The sequence below is a fragment of the Felis catus genome, chromosome C2 (assembly GCF_018350175.1).
Source record: "Felis catus isolate Fca126 chromosome C2, F.catus_Fca126_mat1.0, whole genome shotgun sequence".
Taxonomy (NCBI): Eukaryota; Metazoa; Chordata; class Mammalia; order Carnivora; family Felidae; genus Felis; species Felis catus.
In genome coordinates, this window is record NC_058376.1 from 67,383,377 (window position 1) to 67,403,763 (window position 20,387).

The 20,387-nt window shown below is 34.1% G+C and overlaps 1 protein-coding gene across 11 annotated transcripts in view; it reads right to left on the reverse strand.

Moving 5' to 3' along the window:
• Positions 1-20,387, reverse strand: part of IQCB1 (IQ motif containing B1) — a 62,783-nt gene that overhangs the window by 14,483 nt on the left and 27,913 nt on the right. For all 11 annotated transcript variants that reach the window (XM_011285926.4, XM_006936092.5, XM_006936093.4 and 8 more), the window contains 5 exons: positions 20,178-20,356; positions 17,540-17,649; positions 16,819-16,928; positions 4,466-4,608; positions 2,812-2,960 (listed from right to left, as the gene is read on the reverse strand). In XM_011285926.4, the coding sequence (XP_011284228.1) occupies positions 2,812-2,960; positions 4,466-4,608; positions 16,819-16,928; positions 17,540-17,649; positions 20,178-20,356 (691 nt within the window). The remainder of the gene's footprint in view (positions 1-2,811; positions 2,961-4,465; positions 4,609-16,818; positions 16,929-17,539; positions 17,650-20,177; positions 20,357-20,387) is intronic.

Here is a 20,387-nt window from a genome sequence, read left to right on the forward strand (position 1 = left end):
TTTAGTATGTTACTGGAGCCTTCAACTGTGCTTGCATCTTCCTGTTAAGAGACCCTCTCCCTTGTATTGTTCCCTTTACTTGATTCTTCTTCCTTGCTTCTCCTTTTCTCTCTCTTCTACCTCCTGCTATTAGCTGGGAACATCAGAGTAAAGGTACCAGAACAGAGGAATTTCTGTCCCTAGATCAAAAAAGCCCGCCTTAACCTTTTACTTCTTCATTCTTTGCCACTTGAGGACTCTCTGAAATTGTTATTTATCTTCCAGTTTTTATTTATTTTCTCAACTGCTAAGGGTTTCTCTAAGTGTTTTTGTGGTCAGTCTGTGATGGATTTGTATAATAGTGCAGAGTACTTTTCTGCTATAATTAAGTAGCAAGCACTACTATCATTCTGGCTCTAGAGACCAGACACCATCAACCATCACCTTCCTTCTAACTTTCCTAAGAGATGAGAAAGCAAGAGAAGAAAATCATGGAGCTGTTAAAAGGGAAAATGCAGCTAACTCTTCAAACTTAATTTCAACACTATACCACTACAAAGAACTCCCACTTATTATCTGGGTTAAAAATGTGTAATTTGAAATTAGCAAGTTTACATAGGGTTTTTTCAATTTCTAATTACATGAGAAACAATGCCTCTCCTTTTGCAAAAAAATAAGGAAGGGAGAAAGGCAAAACATAGTTCTGGCCTTTTCCTGCCAAAAACACTAAAAAGCAGCTCCTCCCAAAGGACAAGTTCAAGGAAATGATATTCCTACTACTTTCAGTGAAACTAATTAATTATTCCTTTTTTTTCTTACTAAGATCAATAGTAGTGCTAATAAAAATATAATGGAAGTCACATATGTAATTTTAAACTTTCTAGTAGCCATATAAAAAAAGTAAAAGGAACAGTCAAAATTAATATTTTGCAAATACTGAGCTATATAAACATACTATATATAACTCAATATATGTAAAAGATATTGCCACTTCAACATATATTCAATATAAAAATTATTAATGAAGTATTTTACACTCTCATACTAAGTCTTCAAAATGTGGTATTTTACACTTATGGCACATTCCAATTTTGACTAGCTGCCTGTCAAGTACTCAGTACTCACATGTAGTTAGTGGGTACTGTATTGGACATAGTCTATACACAGGTCTTTAGTATGTCTTAAAAAAGGATGCTTTGAAATGTAGTAAAATGTGTTGTTTACTGACCACTGATTGCCTTATCCTAATTTTCTCTACTACTTTCATTTCCCTCTCTGTACTTCATAATGATTTGTTTCTCTTTTCCCTCTTTGAAAGGAATTCTCTTCCTACCTTTTCTATTTTTGGCTAGCTTTGCTTTGACTTCACCATTATTTCTAGTAGTGAGCTGCAAAGAACAAAATATGACCTTGACCCATCCCTTTTTGTCTTACAATGGAGACCTGTATTCCTTCTTTTGGGTGGGGGAGACATGAGGCAGATATGACTAATCTTTTTCCTTTTATGCCAAAAAAAAATTGTGAAAGCCAAAATGACTTTGCCTTCATAGCTGTCAGATATCCTCCTCTATAACGACCTCTGTGCTTCTTTCTTTAAGGAATGGTGGACAAACTGGGGTATCTCATTTTACAGTACAGGATCCTTTTATAAAATATTGGGCTTATCTAAATTGTCAAAGTAGTAATTCAATTTCATAAGGTCCTAGTTGATTCTCTGACAGAAAAGAATTTAAAAAGGAGGAAGCCATGAGATAAAAAGTACTAGAAAGCACCCAAGGGTTCCTCCCCTAAAAGAAGTATCTCCAACATGGATATCCATAGGTTCTTAGATGGCCTTATGTAGCAGAGGGTAAAAAGCAGGTGTGAGTGTTGTTTGGTGATGGTATAGGATTGTTTGTTGCAGACAGAGCCTGACATCACCCAAAAAGTCTGAGGAAGAAGGGGGCAACAGAAATCTACCTACTTCTCTTTCCTTACTTACTTTTTCCTATTTTTTTTAGTACTTACTCTTTCCTATTTTTTAAAGAGTGGTTTTTAATTATCTTTGTAAGAAGTTAATCATGGAGAATTAACAAAGAGACTATTCAAAATTTATCACTGTAAAAAACTGAAATTAACCTAAAATTCAACAATAAAGTATCATAAAGATAATTGCTATAGACCCGAAATCCTATAGACCTGAAAGTTAACAGGTATAAGCAAATAACAGATGTTAGGAAAATTGGTCACTGAATGAAATAAATAGCCTGTTTGCTATACTTTTCCAAGGCAATAAAATATTACTATGCTCCAGATAAATCTCAGGAAAATTATCATTTAAGAACACCATTCTATAATTCAAGAATTACAGTGATCCAATTATATCTAATATATTATCTGTACATTAAAAAAAATAAAATATGATGTGCTGAACTGGTACAGGCTTTGCACTTTATAAGATACTTTCCCAAAAATCAGGTCATCTGACTCACATAACAATTAAGCGAAAAAGGTATGGTAAACATCCATTCATATACCAAGCACATGCTGAAGGCTGACAACAATAAATAAGAGTTCCTTACCCTTCAGGAAGTCACAGGCCAAGAAAGAAAAAAAAAACGAACAAATAACACTGCAGTATGATAAATGATGTTCAAGGTTCAATGGAAGTACTAAGGCCTGGGTGTCTAAATCAGTTTGTCCAGTGGTAAAGAGGTTCTTATTTTATAGAGGAAGAAACTAAGACTCAGAAAAGCTCCGTGACTAGACTTTACAGCAGGTATATCCAAGGTCAGGTTTGAATCCATGTTTTTGCTTCCTAATCCAGTAATCTTTTTACTACATTAGACTCACTGCTCTCTGAAGTGTGACAGCTGCTTTATACTCCGTGAGAGATGGCCTCTGTTGGCGAAAAATTTTCCTTTCCCTGTACCCTCTCCAGTGTTTCTGGATAATCAATGCTGATTTCTCTTCTATTTCCCGATTATGTTTTTCCACCTGACCTAGAAAGATGACACACACTATTACAACATACTCAACTACTATGCTTTCTCAAGTTCTGGAATCAGGACAATGATAATAAACAACAATCTTACGGTCTTTTTATTTGTTTCTTTAAATATTGTTCATTAATTTCCCCAATTTTATTATTTTACAGTAGTTCTAACATAGTAGGAAAAAAAAACTCCAAAAGCTTTCTCAGATTATGTCGCTTCTTTTAGAGAAAAGATTCATATAATTTTGTGGCAAAGTAATGAGAAAAGGGTTAATATTAATAATCCAATAGTAAGAATATTTAGAAAAAAGAATCCCAAGTACATAGTAGGAATTCAATCCATACCACGAGAGGGAAAAGGCAAAATGTGTGTATGTATTAACTACTCTGTGTACTTCTAAATTTCTCTTATCTACAGATGACTTTTTTTTTTTCTTTCTCAGACTCGTTGTACGTGAGAAAGAGAAAGAACTCTAGGGCGTCTCACAGATGGGAAATTGAGTGGATTGTTGGTGCCATTATCTGAGAAGGGGAATACAGGGAGAGGAAATTGGTGGGGGAAGTGGGGAGATAATGACTAGTTTTAGGATGCCTGTGGATATCTAAGTAAAGCTATCCAATAGAGAACTGGCTACAGAGCTGTGCAGTCCAATATAGTTGACACTAACCACAAATAGCTACTTTAAATAAAGCGAAATTAAAGATTCATGTGCTTGCATGCACTAACCATATTTCAAGTACTCAATGGTCATGTCTAGCCAGTGGGAACCATATTAAACAGTGCAAATAAAGAACATTTCATTTTGTAAAAAGGTTTATTAGGAAGTGCTGGTTTAGAGCTTGGGAGGGTGAAGATGCAAACAAGATTTGAATGTTCACTCAGCTGGTAGTTGAAGCTATAGTTACGGATAAGATACTGCAGAAAGAGCAACATGAGAGTGAGGAGTAAAGATGGAACACTATGAAACATTTATATTTAAGGGAAAAAATGAGAAATAAGAGGGTAGTGGAGAACACTGGGAGTGAGTGGTAGGAGGGGAAGGGGAAGAACAAAAACAATCTTAAAACCATTCCAATTCCCAGACTGTAATATTAATCTCAGTTTAGTGTATCAAAGGTGGTAAGATGTCACAAGGTTTATACTGGTGTATGAGTAAAGTTCAGATGCCAGAATGTAGCAATATTCAAACTCCTTATTTAGGGTCAAGGGGATTCTTTCTCTATGTCTCTGAAAGCTATCTTTAAAGCTATCACATATTTTTATGTTTCATTAATTTATCCAAAAGATACGAAAACTAGTTGAGAGACTGCTCATCATCAATAATAGGCCTTAATCAGAAAAAATAGTAACTTTTTTTTTTGACTCGAGGTTTAACAAGGTTTACCTGGAAAAGGGAGAAACAGAGAAACAGTCCAAATTAAAAGAAAAAAAAAATCAGGTAGCGGGAAATCTGGCTCATTAAAAGATGCTTTAAATATTTTTACACTTAGAAAATTGACATTGCCACGCACCTGGATGAACTATTTCAAGCATACTCAGCCGTAATTCTCGGGACAGTCTCACGGCTCTCTGTCTTTGAATGTGCAACTGTAATCTGCGATCCTCTTCTTCCTTCTGCCTTTTTAGCTTTAGTAAGATCTTGCTTCGTTTAGATCTGTGACAGAAACAATAAGTACCTTATACGTAATTTCTTCATAAATGATGCACCCATTTAAGAAGTATATGAAAAAATGTTTAACCTCACTAGTAATTATATATATGCAGCCTTGTTACAACTGTAACAAGTTGAAAACAATAGGGAACTGGATAAATTACTGGCTCATTCACTGAACAGGATTCTATGAATAAAAAATAAAAATTCAAAATTTTCCAAATTCAGCAACTTGGGAAAAGACCCAAATCTAATGTCAAGTAAAAATAAAATCAGGATATAGAAAACATTCCAAATTGTGTTAAAAATACATATTACATATATTAAAAAAAAAATTTCAATAGCAATTTTAACTGCATGAAATGATTATGAATGATTTTTATTTTCTTCATGTTTACCTATTTCTCAATTATTGACTAATAACATTTATTATTAGAACCAATTATGAAATTTTCATGTGGCCACAAATACTTAATTAGTATTTGTATATTATCTGCTTTTATTCACCAAAATTTGTCCTTAGCCATTTCTGTCCAGTTTGCTTCCTATATCACTATGCAAGGAGATCACAAGTATTAATCTATAATAAATATACTCAAAATGCTTCCAGATACCCACAGAAAGAGAAATCAAAAAAGGATTAAGAAGAGAAGAATACATTATTTATTTTACTTCTATAGACTTAATTTGCTTGTGCCTCACTCAAAAGCATTTGTTCTTAGATTCTTTTTCCAGAAATGAGGTACCTTGGCTATAGCTTTGTAGACAGGCAGACTTCAAAATGGTATAGTTATTGAGAGTTATAATGGTTTTTAATTCAGTTGCTTTTGGAAAAGGAAAAACAAGCATAAAGCAATTTAAAAATCTCTTAAAACAGAAGAGGAAAACTCACAAAATTATTCTGATAAAATTTTTTGTGTGTGATTTTTGCTTATTTTCTTAGTATTCCCTAACTGCTACCAATTACAACTTAAGGGTTTTTTCTAGTTGTACACTTTGTCAAGAGTCAAAGGTCTGTTTCAAAATGTCTTTCTTATTACCCTATTAAGAAAGGTAGAGAAGACCTCAAGTTCATGTGTGCCAAAAGTAGAAGGGGTTCTAGAGAGGATGTAGGGTTAGCTAAATAGTTTCTAAGTGTCTTTTCCTCTTTCCAAAATTTGGAAATGAAGTAAGGGGTCTTTACGTTCTCAAACAATGCTGATGTAAACTTGCCTCTCCTATAGAACTCTCCCTGCAAAATTGTGGGTTGTATACAGCATATAAGTAAGGACATTTTGCCCTTTACCTACTTATGGAGGATAAAAGAGAACAACTGTCCCTAAACAAAATCTCCTTTTAAACTGTCTAATTGTTTATAGATGATCATGTTTAACACTGCATTATCATTATTTTAAATTCACTATTAGTATGAGAAACCTAGTAATCATTAAAACTGAATTGCCAGGACATTTAATCTGTCAGAAAACTGTGTCTGGGTAAAAGCTTAAGCATACAGGCTATAGAATATGGCAAAAATGAAAAGATTATGGTGTGTGCAGTAGAAGTAAAACAAAGAAATATAGTAGAAAAGTGAGGTTCAGTGATTGAAATGACAAATGATAAATATGTGTTTCTGGATTCACATGCTTTATTCATGTTTGAAAACATTTATTAGGAATTAATGTGATTTTGAATTTGAATGTTTTCCTCCCACTTAGGAACATTCTAGTTAGTTACTAGTAGCTACTTACTCTGTAGTTCTAGTTAGGAGTTCCTTAATCACTAAAAAATTTGAGTATTCATTTAACTGGTTTCTTTGTAAGAAAGAATAGGCATTTGACCATCTGGCAACTGTACTGCACTTCTATAAATGAAATGACTGATCAGATATATTTGCAAGATAATTTATATAAGTACATTCCATGATCTACATTTAATCAACATGAATCTTTACCATCAAAGAGTGACCAAACGATCTACTGCCAAAATATCAGGAATTCTCTAGGAATTCCTCTTTTGTAGAATAGTAAGTATGAACTAGGGGAACACCATATGAGTTCATGGCCAAAATAGTTGATGGCCTCTGTTCATTAACTCAACAAATATTTATAAAGAGTGATTGCTGTCTGCTTGATACTGCAACTCAGGTGAACAGAGAATAGATAATATTTCTGCCCTTCAGAAGTTCAATTTCAAGAAGTTGAAAGGTAGCAGAATATGCTACTTTGGCATAAAGATTAATTTTGAGCAGGCAAATGAGAGAGAGGCAAATGAGAATCTGCCAGTGCAGAGTCTTCCCAGAGCATACTTTATCAAACTAAAAGCAGAAGCCTCTCAGAAATGAAGACTGCTATAAATCCCCCCTCCCAAAGAAGTTTTATGGCCATGAAGAAGATGGAAAGTTGGTGCCAAGATGGATCTAGACAAATAACCCACATATGCTATTAGTTTTCCAAATATATTTACCTTCCCATAATTTCCTGATGTTGGAAGCCTAAAACCCCTTTTGTTTTTACCTGTCACCTCTCTATGATTTATTATTCTTTGTTAAGATGCTACCGAAGCCCAAACCATTCATTGGAGTTACTCATTATGTGAGGTTTCTTCTGCAGGATGTGTACTGCACACATTAATAAACTGTTTTTCTCTTGTTAATCTGTTTTGTTTTCCTTTTTTGTCAGTCTAATTTTCAGAGCCCCAGGAAATGAACCTAAGATAGGTAGAGGAAAAATTTTTTTCTTCCCCTACAAAGTGAAACAAGTATAATTAAGACACCAAAATATCGGGGCCTGGGTGGCTCAGTTGGTTAAGCATCCAACTTCAGCTCAGGTCATGATCTCCCTGTCCGTGAGTTCGAGCCCCGCGTCAGGCTCTGTTCTGACAGCTCAGAGCATGGAGCCTGCTTCAGATTCTGTGTCTCCCTCTCTCTCTGCCCTTCCCCCGCTCACACTCTGTCTCTCTCACTCTCAAAAATGAATAAATGTTAAAAAAAAAATTAAAAAAAAAAAAAACAAAGACACCAAAATGTCAGCACTATGATAAAGGTAGGTAGGTTGTGTGGTTTTCCAAAGATAACTGGTGCAGCTATTAGCTGCTTCAGAAAACCTTGCTGAGGAAAAGAGCACTTAACATTAAATAAAGTTTTTGACCATAAAAAATGATTCAGTAAAAAAGAAACTCCCAAGTGGTGAGAGGATGGGCAAAATGGGTGAAGGGGAGTGGGAAGTACAGGCTTCTAGTTATGGAATAAGTAACTAATAGGGATGAAAGGTACAGACAGCATAGGGAATACAGTTAATGGTATTGTAATAGCCTGTGTGGTAACAGATGGTAGCTACACTTGTGGTGAGTACAGCCTAAGTATAGAGTGATTTTATCACTACACTGTATACCTGAAACTAATAATCACACTTCAGTTTAAAAAAAAAAAAAAGACAGTTCAAAGGCATCTAACACAACATAAAAAAGAAAAAAAGAAAAAAAACCCCTAAGAAGGCACATCAATAAGGGTATGACTACACAAGAGTGCCTCTTGCTGGAATTTAAAAAGCTCTGATGAATCTGGGTCCATAATTATGAGTGGTGGGCAGTTCCTTCCTCCCCAAAAAAACATGGGAGGGAAAAATTACCCTGAGATAATGACCTGACCACAAAGAGACAGAAATAACCTTTGCAGAAAGCTCAGTCATAAAGGAAGCAAGAAAAATTTGCATAAATTATTTCAACTAGTAAAAGAGGAAAGGTACTGAAGCCTGAACAAACTTGAAATTAAAAAATTAAATAAAACCCAAAGGTTAAAACTATACTTCAATCTGTTCTAAGACTTCAAACTCAAAATACTGGAAAAAAACAAACTGTTTATAACATGAGATTTAAATAATTTTGGCTTCACAGCTAATTTCTTTTAACGGAAATAGTTATAACTGGACTGGTTTTGTTATATAAAGCAATGCAGTTTCTATTTTAAAATAGTGTAACATTAATTAGAATCCAGGGGTGCCTGGGTGGCTCAGTCGGTAAAGCGTCCAGCTTCAGCTCAGGTCATGATCTTGCAGTTCGTGGGTTCTAGCCCTGCATCCGGCTCTGTGCTGACAGCTCGGAGCCTGGAACCTGCTTCGGATTCTGTGTCTCCCCCTCTCTCTGCCCCTCCCCTCCTCATGCTCTGTTGCTCTCTCTCTCTCTCTCTCTCAAGAGTAAATAAACATTAAAAAAAAAAAGAATCTATAACTATACTTTTAAGTGAACAGAATCGGCAATCCTGGGGTACTTTTAAATATAGATTTTTATATTACAAGAAAAAGTAGATGGGCAAATTTGACAACTATTGTGAGACTAAACATTAAAGGTCTGAATCCATGTTATGGGGGTACCTTTAAATGTAAGAGGGCAGAGAGCTGAGAATGACAGCAAGTAGAATTCATAAGTAATAAATACTCTGAGTTCACCACAGAAGGCAAGGCTATGCCAAGAACATCTCAGATTCTTGAAGAGAATAATATACATTGTGACTCTCAAAATATTCATCATTACCCATGTTTATTTGACCAAAGAAATATTTTTAAAAATGTTTTTAAAGAAATTCATTGTAGGATACATAGTAAACCATGAGCAATGCTGGAATGATTATAATTGCCTCTCACAAGTACTATTTATTTAATATATCTGTTTGTCTAACTAGATTTGTAAATCTTCAATGGCAAAAAATGTGCCATATGTAGTTCCCCGCTATAATTTTTTTAAGTTCCAGGTAATATGCTAAAAAAAAAACAAACACCCTTTATATTATTTTAATCTTGGGAGGTACACAATTATCGCCATTATATAGATGGAGAATTTGAGGATGAAAGAGGTTGGGCAACTTGTCCTGGGTCTTTTAGCCCATAAATTGCTGAGGTGGAATACAAAATCAAGTCTGTTTAACTCTTCCAATACCTAGCATGGCCTCTGGCATATATTAGGCAATTGAAACATGTTTAAAAAATTCATGTTAAAAAAAAAACTCATGCCCAATATTAATAATCTATCTTTAACTCTTCTCTAAAGGAAATTTTCATCAATGATTTAAATCTAAATTTTAGCTCACTATTTAAAAAAAAATTTGTAACTGAGAAATGCAGCTATAGTTATTAAAAGACTAGTTTTAGTTCTCTTAAAAAACTGACTTCTGGAATATGCAAGTTTCACTTTAGTAAATGAAAATTTAGCTTTAAGTCTAAGGCTACATGAAAATCACCTTTGAGATAGCTCTATTTCATCACAAATGACTAGGAGCTAAGTCATTTACGTGTGTGTGTGTGTGTGTGTGTGTGTGTGTGTGTGTGTGTGTGTTATTCTTTCCATTGGCTCTAAGAATCTGGATGGGTCAGTAATAAATAATATGCTGTCAGTATTTTCACTTTTGGTCCACTTGAAACAAGGATGAATAACAAACTGTGTCATATCTAAATGACAATACCTATCTGTGCCATATTTACTGATAGAACTCAAGTGAACATACTAAAACCATTATGAATTCATACGTGTTTTTACCATAATTACATATGAACAATTAAGGCACTTATTTACTTCAAGGGTTAAATAAAATAATTGACTATCACTGCCTCTCTCTGTAGGCTTGGCCCACAAAAAATGTCTTATCAAGTGAGTAAGACTATATATTTGGTCCATCAGATTTTTGTCTTTCATTATGTCCTTTGCTTTGAAAGATCTAGTTACTGGAGTGCTGGTACTCAGAAATGTGTTTTCAAAACAAGAATGAAAGCAATAGTAAAAGAAACAGCTGGAGGAGCAAGTTGGTGGAGCAGGAGTATCCTGAGTTCATCTCCTTCCCCAGAAAATAAGGCTACAACTAAATACAGAGCAACTCTCTCTGAGAACAACCTAAAGATTAGCTATTCCACAGCTAAAGATATAAAGACAAAGCACATGGAGAAAAGTAGGAGAGACAGAGATGAGATCTGGTGCAGTGACCCACAGGGGGAGAGATGCCACAGGTATAGAGGTCTTCCCTATGCAGCAAGGGTTTCAAACCCGACATCAGGCTACCTTGCCTGGAGATGTTCATCCAGAGAAGTGCCCATAAATTTCTGGCTTTGAAAATCAGTGGAGCATAATTCTGGGACAGCAGAGAGGCTATAGGAAACAAAGACTGTATTCTTAAAGGTCTCATGCACAAACTTACTTGCTCTGAGACCCAGCACAGAGGCAGCAGTTTGAAAACTGCCTCAGCTATATGTAAAGGAAAGCTGAGTGATTTCCTGACTGATTTTAGGGTATGTGCTGGAGGACCAGAGATCTGTAAGAACTTTCTCTGGGAATGGAAGTACTGGTGGGTTCCATTTCTGATACTCTCCCATCTACTCTGTTAGCATCACATACCACTCCCCAGCGTTGCCTTGTGGACTCACCACACCAACTGGCAGGTGGCATTGGCTCCGACTAGCACCTCATAAAAGCATGTTCTGCCCCACTGCATCCAGTGGAAAGCAATGGCCTGGACTGGAGCCCACCCAAACTGGCTGGTAGGGGGAGCTGTAGACAGCCCGACCCACCAGTGTGCCCACAACAGTTGCAGCCCAATCAAAAGGAAAGTGCATGAAGTCAACACAGGGGACACCCCTGTTGCACTTAGTTTTGGTGACCTGGAGAGGACTGTGCTTCTGGCCCCTCCAGGACACCTTCTACATAAGGCTACTCTTTGAAGACCAACAATTGATCTACCTAATACATAGAAACAAACACAGAAAGTCAGGCAAAATGAGGAGACAGAGGAATATGGTACAAATGAAAAAACAAGACAAAACTTCAGAAGAAGAACTACACAAAAAGTGTGATCTACCATATAAAGAGTTCAAAGTAATTATCATAAAGATGCTCATCAAACTTGGGAGAAGAATGGATGAACACAGTGAGAATTTCAACAAAGAGATAGAAAATATAAAAAAGAACCAATCAGAGCTAAAGAATGAAATAAATGAAACGAAAAATAAGTTAGAAGGAAATCAACAGCAGATTAGATAATGCAGAAAAACCAAAGAGCAATCTGGAAGACCATGTAGTAGAAACCAGCAAAAAGACTGAAGAACTTGAAAAAATTAGAATAGTTTAAAAGACTTCTGGGACAACATCAAATGTACTAACATTTGGATATTAGGGGTCTTGGAAGAAGAGTAAGAGAAAGGGGTACAAAACTTATTTGAAGAAATAGTAGCTGAAAACTCCCTAACCTGGGGAAGGAAACATACATCCATGTTCAAGAAGCACAGAAACTCCCAACAAGATTAACCCAAAAAAGTTAATACCAAGAAACACAATAATTAACATGTCAAAAATTTAGGAGAGAATCTTAAAATCATCAAGAGATAAGAAACTAGTTATATAATAAGGGAATGTCCACAAGGCTGATATTTAACAGCAACTTTGCAGGCCAGAGGGGAGTTGAATGATATATTCAAAGTTCTGAAAGGAAAAACCTACAACCAAGAGTACCCAGCAATATTATCATTCAAAATAGAAGGAGATATAGAGTTCCCCAGACAAACACAAGTTAAAGGAGCTCATCACCACAAAAACCAGCCTTACGAGAAATATTAAAAGGGACTTCTTTAAGCAGTTAAAGGCCATAACTAGAAGAAATTTATGAAAAGAAAAAAATCTCACTAGTAAAAGCAAACATATAGTAAAGACAGTAGATGAACCACTTATAAAGCTAGTATGAAAGCTAAAAGACAAAAGTAATAGTCAAGTGTATCTACAATAATTAGTTAAGAGACACTAAAATAAAGAGTAAAATATGATGTCAAAAACATGGTGGTGGGAGAGTGTTTTAGAATGTGTTCAAACTTAAGTGACCATTAACTTAATATAGACTGCCATAATTGAGCATTATATATGAACCTCATGGTAACCACAAACCCAAAATCTGTAACAGCTACACAAAAAAATAAAGACAACCAAGCATACCACTAAAAGTCATCAAATCACAGAAAAGAAAACAAGAGAAGAAAAAAACAACCACAAAAACAATGAACAAAATGAACAAAATGGCAATAAGTACACACCTGTTATAATTACTTTAAATGTAAATGGACTAATGTCCAATCAAAAGACACAGCATGATTAAATGGATAAAAAAGAAGACCCATCTACATGCTGCCTACAAGACTCATTTCAGACCTAAAAACACATACAGGCTGAAAATAAAGGGATGGAAAGAAGGTATTTCATGCAAATGAAGTGAAAAGAAAGCTGAAGTAGCAATACATATATCAGACAAAATAGACTTTATAACAAAGACCATGAGACAAATAAGGGCATTACATAATGATGAAGAAATCAATACAGGAGGATTTAACAGTTGTAAACATATATATTTTTTCACCTAATATATTACATATATAAATATATGCACCTAATATAGACACACCTAAATATTTAAAGCAAATTAATAACAAATGTAAAAGGAGAAACTGACAGTAATACATAATAGCAGGGACTTTAATAACCCATTTATGTCACTGAATAGATCATCGAGACAGAAAATCAATAGAAAAAGTGGTCTTAAACGACACTTTAGACCAGATGGATTTATATACACAGAACATTCCATCCAAAACCAGCAAACTACACATTCTTTTTAAGTGCACATGGAACATTCTTGAGGATAAATCACAGGTTAAACAACAAAACAAGTCTCAACAAATTTAAGACTGAAATCATATTAAGTATCTCTTCCAACCACAATGGTATAAAACTAGAAATCAATTACAAGAAAAAAAACTGGAACAAACACAAACACGTGGAGGCTAAACAACATGCTATTAAATAAACAATGGGTCAACAAAGAAATAAAAGAGGAAATAAAACATTACATTGAGACAAATAAAAATAGAAACACAACATTCCGAAATCTATAGGATTCAGCAAAAGTAGTTCCAAGAGGAAAGTTTATAGCAATACAGGCCTACCTAAAAAAAAAAAAAAAAAAAAAAAAAAAAAATCTAAAACCTAATCTTAAACCTAAAACAACTAGAAAAAGAAAAAGCCCACAGCTAATAGAAGAAAAAAATAATGAAGACCAGAGCAGAAATAAATTAAATTAAAAAAAAGATCAATGAAACTAAGAATTGATTCTTCAAAAATATAAGCAAAATAAACCTTTAGCCAAATTCATCAAGAAAAAAAGAGAGGGCCCAAATAAATAAAATCAGATGAAAGAGAGGTTACAACTAACACCATAGAAGTATAAAGGATTATAAGAGACTACTTTGAAAATTACATGCCAACAAATTAGACAACACAGAACCCACAAAAAATGAAATATACAATCTTACAAGAGTGAATCAGGAAGAAGCAAAATCTTAATAGACCAATTACTAGTAATGATATCAAATCAATTATCAACAAAGCTTCCAACAAACACAAGTCCAGGATCAGTGGCTTCCCAGGTGAATTCTACCAAACATTTAGTTAGTATCTACTCTTCTCAAACTACTCCAAAAAATTTAAGAGAAAGGAACACTTCAAAATTCATTCTACAAGGCCAGCATTACCTTGATACCAAAACTAGACAAAGACACTAAAAAGAAAAGAAAAGGAAAAAAAGAAAATTATAGGCCAATAACCCTGATAAACATAGATAGATGCAAAATTCCTCAATAAAATATTAGCAAATGGCATTCAATGATGCATTAAAAGGATCATACATCATGATCAAGTGGGATTTATTCCAGGGATGCAAGGATGGTTCAATATCCACAAATCAATCCATATGATATACCATATTAACAAAGGAAAAAAATCATATGATAATCTCAACACTTGTAGATAAAGCATCTGACAAATCCAATAAGCCATTTATGGTAAAAACTCCCAATGAAGTATGTTTAGAGGGAAGATACCTCAAAATAATACAGTACATATATGACAAACCCATAGCTAACATCATATTCAATGGTGAAAAACAGAGCTTCTCCTCTAAGATCAGGAACAAGACATGGATTCCACCCTTGCCACTTTTATTGATCATAGTTCTGGAAGTCCTAGTCATAGCAATCAGACAAGAAAAAGAGATACAAGGCATCCAAACTGGGAAGTAAGAAGAAAACCATCACTGTTTCCAAATGATGTAATACTATATATAGAAAATCCTAATGATTCCACCAAAAAACTATTAGAATAAATTAATTCATTAAATTTGTAGGTTAAAAAATTAATTGACAGACATCTGTTATATTTCCATATGCTAATAATGAAGTAGCAGAAAGAGAAATTAAGAAAACAATCCCATTTACAATTGTATCAAAATAATAAAGTATCTAGAAATAAATTTAACCAAGGAGGTGAAAGACCTGTATTCTGAAAACTATAAGACACTGATGAAAGAAACTGATGATGGCACAAGTGGAAAGATATACTGTGCTCATGGATTAGAAGAATTAATATTAAAATGTCCATACTACTCAAAGTAATCTACAGATTCAATGCAGTCTCTATCTACATTGGCATTTTTCACAGAACTAGTACAAATGAATCCTAAAAGTTGTATGGAACAAAAGACCCTGGATAGCCAAAGTAATCTTGAAAAAGAACAACAAAGCTGGAGGTATCACGTTCCCAGATTTCAAATTATAGTACAAAGCCCTAGTATTTAAAACAGTATGGTGTTGGCACAAAAACATGTAGACCAGTGAAAAAGAATAGAGAGTTCAGAAATAAACCCAAACTCCTATGGTCAATTATCTGTGACAAAGGAGGCAAGAATATACAATGATAGTCTCTTCAACAAATGGTGGCTGGGAAAATTGGACAACTACATGCAAATGAATGAAACTAAACCACTTTCTTATATAAAAATACTCTAAATGTATTAAAGACCTAAATGTAAGACATGAAACCATAAAACTCCTAAAACAAAACACTGGCAATAAACTCTTGGACATCAGTGTTGGCAATTTTTTTTTTGGATCTGTCTCCTCAGAAAACAAAAGGAAAAATAAACTATTGTGACTATGTCAAACTAAAAAGCTTTTATACAGTGATATAATACCAACAAAACAAAAAGCAACCTATGAATGGGGAAGATTATCTGCAAATGATATATCTGATAAGGGGTTAATATCCAAAATATATAAAGAACTCATGCAACTCAAAACCAAAAATCGCCCCTAAAAAATTCAGTTAAAAATGGGTAGAGACCCTGAATACACATTTTTCCAAGGAACACATACAGATGGCCAAAAGACACATGGAAAAATACTCAACATCACTAATCATCAGGGAAATGCAAATCAAAACCACAATGAGGTATTACCTTACACTTGTCAGAGTGGCTAGTGTAAAAAGACAAGAAATAACAAGTATTGGCAAGGATATGAAAGAAAAGGGAAACCTAGTGCATGGGGGTCAAAATGTATATTGGTGTAGCCACTATAGAAAACAGTATGGAAGTTCCTAAAAAAATTAAAAATAGAAATACCTTATAATCCAGCAAATATATTTATGTGTATTTATCCAAAGAAAATGAAAATATGAATTCAAAAAGATATGTGCACCCCATCTTCACTCCAGCATTATTTACAATAGCCAAGATATGGAAGCAACATAAGTGTCCATGAATTAGATGGATAAAGAAGATGTGGTATATAAAATAAATACAATGGAATATTACTCAGCCATAAAAACGAATGGAATCTTACCATTTGTGATAACATTGATGGTTCTAGAGGGAATTATGCTAAGTGAAATTAAGTCAGAGAAAATAAAATTCCACATGATTCTACAGTTATATGTAGCATCTAAAAAACAAAGTAAATAAAACAAACAGATCTATAAAAACAGATATAAATTGGTTGTTGCCAGAGAGGGGAGACAGGCAGGGGGATGGACAAAATAAATGAAAAGAGGCATAAGCTTCCAGTTATTAAATAAATAAGTCAAAAGGATGTAAAGTATAGCATAGGCAATATAGTCAATAATATTGTAATACATTTGTGTGATGACAGTTGATAACTAGACTTATCATGATGATCATTTTACAATGTATATACATGTCGAATCACTTTGTATAATTGACACTTATGTAATACTGTATGTGAACTATCCTTTAAAAAAAAAGAGTAAAAGAAACATACTAGAAAAATTGAGGGGAAAAAACACCTTAAGTTTTCACTCAGCTATAGTGTAAAAAGATATATCTATCCTCTGAGATCATCATGCCTCATCAGAACTTTTTACCTGAAACTCCTCTGCAAAGTAATCACAGCAGATGGAAGCTTCTTTAACCTCTTTCTAGTTTGGAAACCCTTCCAATAAGCTTGAATCAAGCAAGCTGCTTGATGTAGTTTCTGAAATTAAAGGCCAGAATTAATATAGAGACATTTCTAGGAAAATCTTGTTTAGGAGTTTACCTCTCAAAATATCAGGCCTGGGCAAGTATTAATCTCTACCTCTAATAAACTGGGGAGGAGGCAATTTCATAGGACAAGGACAGGTAAGGTCTAAGAATATTAAACCTGACCTGCCAAAAGAGGTACATACACTAGGTTCTCAGGCAGTATCTAGAATGTGTTCAAGATACAGTCTGATTATCTCTGGATTCTCCTTAATTAATCTCACTTCTACTCTTTTTATAAAGATTTCATAGTTCTGATTTTTAATGCTTTCCCCTCTGCTTGACTTCTTATGCCTGACCTCATTTATTCAAGCATTCAAGGGTATGAATAACTCTTTGAACAGGCTAAAAAAGAAAAAAGGCTCTAAGGTTAAAAATCGGGTCCACAGATACCCCTTACCCTATCAAACTACAGCTGCTCTGAATATTTGAGGAGATAAGTAAAGAATGGGGGAGAGACAGCAAATAAAAAATACAAGAAGCTACCACTCTCCAGTATTTTGAAACTAAAATGTTTACTGACATGTTAGCAAATACACAAGTTATTTTTTTAGAATTTATTACCTGTTCTTCTACTTCCTGATAGACCTTTGGGGTTAAAAGGGCAATGAGCTGTCCAAGTTCTTGACTAAACTCTGTCCCAGGCTCCTGCTTATTTTGTAGACTTCTGAGTCCTGAAATGGAATAACAAAGGTACATATAAAATAAAATATGATTTGCTATCAGGATTAATTTGAGGTTAAAAAGTCTGGTTTAGAAAGAAATGAATACAACAGTAAGATTAATTACATGATTTTTTTTTCCTTTTCTCAAAGACTTCTAGATTGAAGTCTTTAGGATATTTCTCTGTCCTAAGAGATTTTATGTGATCACTTGTAATATCTGATGCAAAGGCTGTCTCCTCAGTATCTTAAGTGGAATCATTGTGGTAAATCAAAGAGGAGAGATACAGAATTTTTTTACCTGTTTCAACATAAATACCTTAAGCTGAAACACTTTTAAAAATAAATAGCATACTGAGTAAATGACTATACTGTGGAAGCATTTAAACAGGTTACTAGTCATTCTTAAAGAAAGCTATTTATTAAATAAAAATATACAGTATTGTATGTAATTTGGGGCAAATCAATAGGTTACTGAGCAATTATTATAGAAGTGCTATAAATACTGCATTTTCATTCCAAAATAAAACACAGAAGTAGTATAAGCTATAAAGTAAGTACTATTTGTAAGCATGTTGAAATGATGTATTGTAGTATTCATTGTAAATAAAGTAAAATGCCCTTGGTGTATATAATTGGGGAGGCCACTATACAGATCTGACCATGTCTTTATACTCTCTTCAAAACTCAAGTTCTCAGCGGTATTAATAATTGTAAAATAGATTTTTTTCTAATTTATTTTTTTATTTATTCTCAAATTAGTTAACATACAGTGTAGTCTTGGCTTCAGGAGTAGATTCCAGTGATTGATCACTTAACATGCTCACTCAATGCTCATCCCAACTATTGCCCTCCTTAATGCCCTTCACCCATTTTCTCCACTCCCATCTACCCTCAGTTTGTTTTCTGTATTTAAGAGTCTCTTATGGTTTGCCTCCCTCTCTGTTTAATAATTGTAAAATATCTTGAGGAAACTGAGTAAGTTCTACTATTGAGAAAATAAAGGGAGATGAATTGTTAAGGTGAAATTCCTTTATAATGAACTCTATTAGACATTCACATTTCTATAGAATAAATCAAATTACAAAATTTAAAAATGACTATTTGGCACAATATCAACTGGAGAATACTATTACTGGCACTTTCTTTCCATCTTTATTCCTATAACAAAATAATTACAATGTTCACAGTAATGACTGATGGAAGGTAAGCTACTAAATAGTGCTTTCCAAATCATCAAGCATGATTAGAAGGCCACTGTAACAGTCTGGATATTAAAAGCATAATTTAATGTTTTAATCTTTAAAAATTTCCATATAATATGGCCCTGTATTAGTGAGTACATTCAGAACTAGAAACCTATTTCCTGACCATGCTGAATAAGAAAATATAGTGTAATGAATTCATGGCCCCGGGTTGCGAAGAAATAAAACAAACCTAACAGAACTTTGCTTGGCAATTAAAAACAAAACCAAAAACACCATCATCTGTGGGATTCTGGATAAATTACCTAATTTTTTCATGGCTCTGCTTCCATTGCTATAAAATGAGGATATCTCTTGGGGTGCCTGGGTGGCTCAGTCGATTGAGTGTCTGACTTCGGCTCAGGTCATGATCTCACAGTTCGTGAATTCGAGCTCCACGTCAGGCTCCGTGCTGACAGCTCGGAGCCTGGAGCCTGCTTCAGATTCTGTGTCTCCCTCTCTCTCTGCCCCTCCCTTGCTCATGGTCTGTCTCTCTCTCTCTCAAAAATAAATAAACATTAAAAAATTTTTTTTTAAAATGAGGATATCTCACAGGGTTTTAAAATATTTTAATGTAGAATAAGGTATACAGAACTATGACTGACATAGTAAATTTTCAATTAAATGAAAGCTATTATATGGGAGTGGCATTGTGCTGAGCCTTTCCTCCTCCAAATTTCTGACTTTTTATTCACATATAATTTTGGATGTGAGGAAGACTTTTTGTTTGCTTTGAGAAAAAGCAGTGAAAGACCTGAAGAGTATTATAAATTGATGTAAAGATCAAAAGGGCTGCCAATCTCTCAAGCATAGCTCTATTTTCTCCAGTAAAGTTAATCTTATTAAGGTCACCAGTCTTTTTGGTCATTATTTTACTATACTACATAGTATATTCAATACATAACTTTTTTTGTCAGACAAGTATCCATTGTAACCTCATCAACAAAGTACCATAAGCCATCTGTTGAGACACGAAGACAGCTTGATTACATAAAGACTTTTTCCTGAATTGGTATCTGTTGTAATAGGGTTTTATCTACACACACCAGTTATTGAGTTTTTTAAAGTACAAGAATTTTAGTGATTCAACACTTCCATACAACACTCAATGCTCATCACAAGCATACTTCTTAATCCCCAACACTATTTAACCACTAAATTGTACACATGAAATTAATATTACACTGCATAACAACTGGAATTTAAATAAAACCTTAAAAAATACAGAAATTTTGTAAACCATCAATAAAAATTTCTTTTTGAGAATCTCAAGAAAATAAAGAATATAAACACTACCTTTGTAGCAGGCACTTAGTCTCAGTAAAATCAAAATTTCCTGATGGGTTTCAGTCATCAGCAGTAGAAGCTTTGCAGCAGTACTTCGTATCACAGAGCTAGAAGTTGATAAAAGCTTGAAAACAACTTCATCTAAAATTGAATGTAGTGTTTTTCCTTCTATCCGGAGTAAATCACCCCTAATAGAACAAAATAAAAAGATAAAGAATG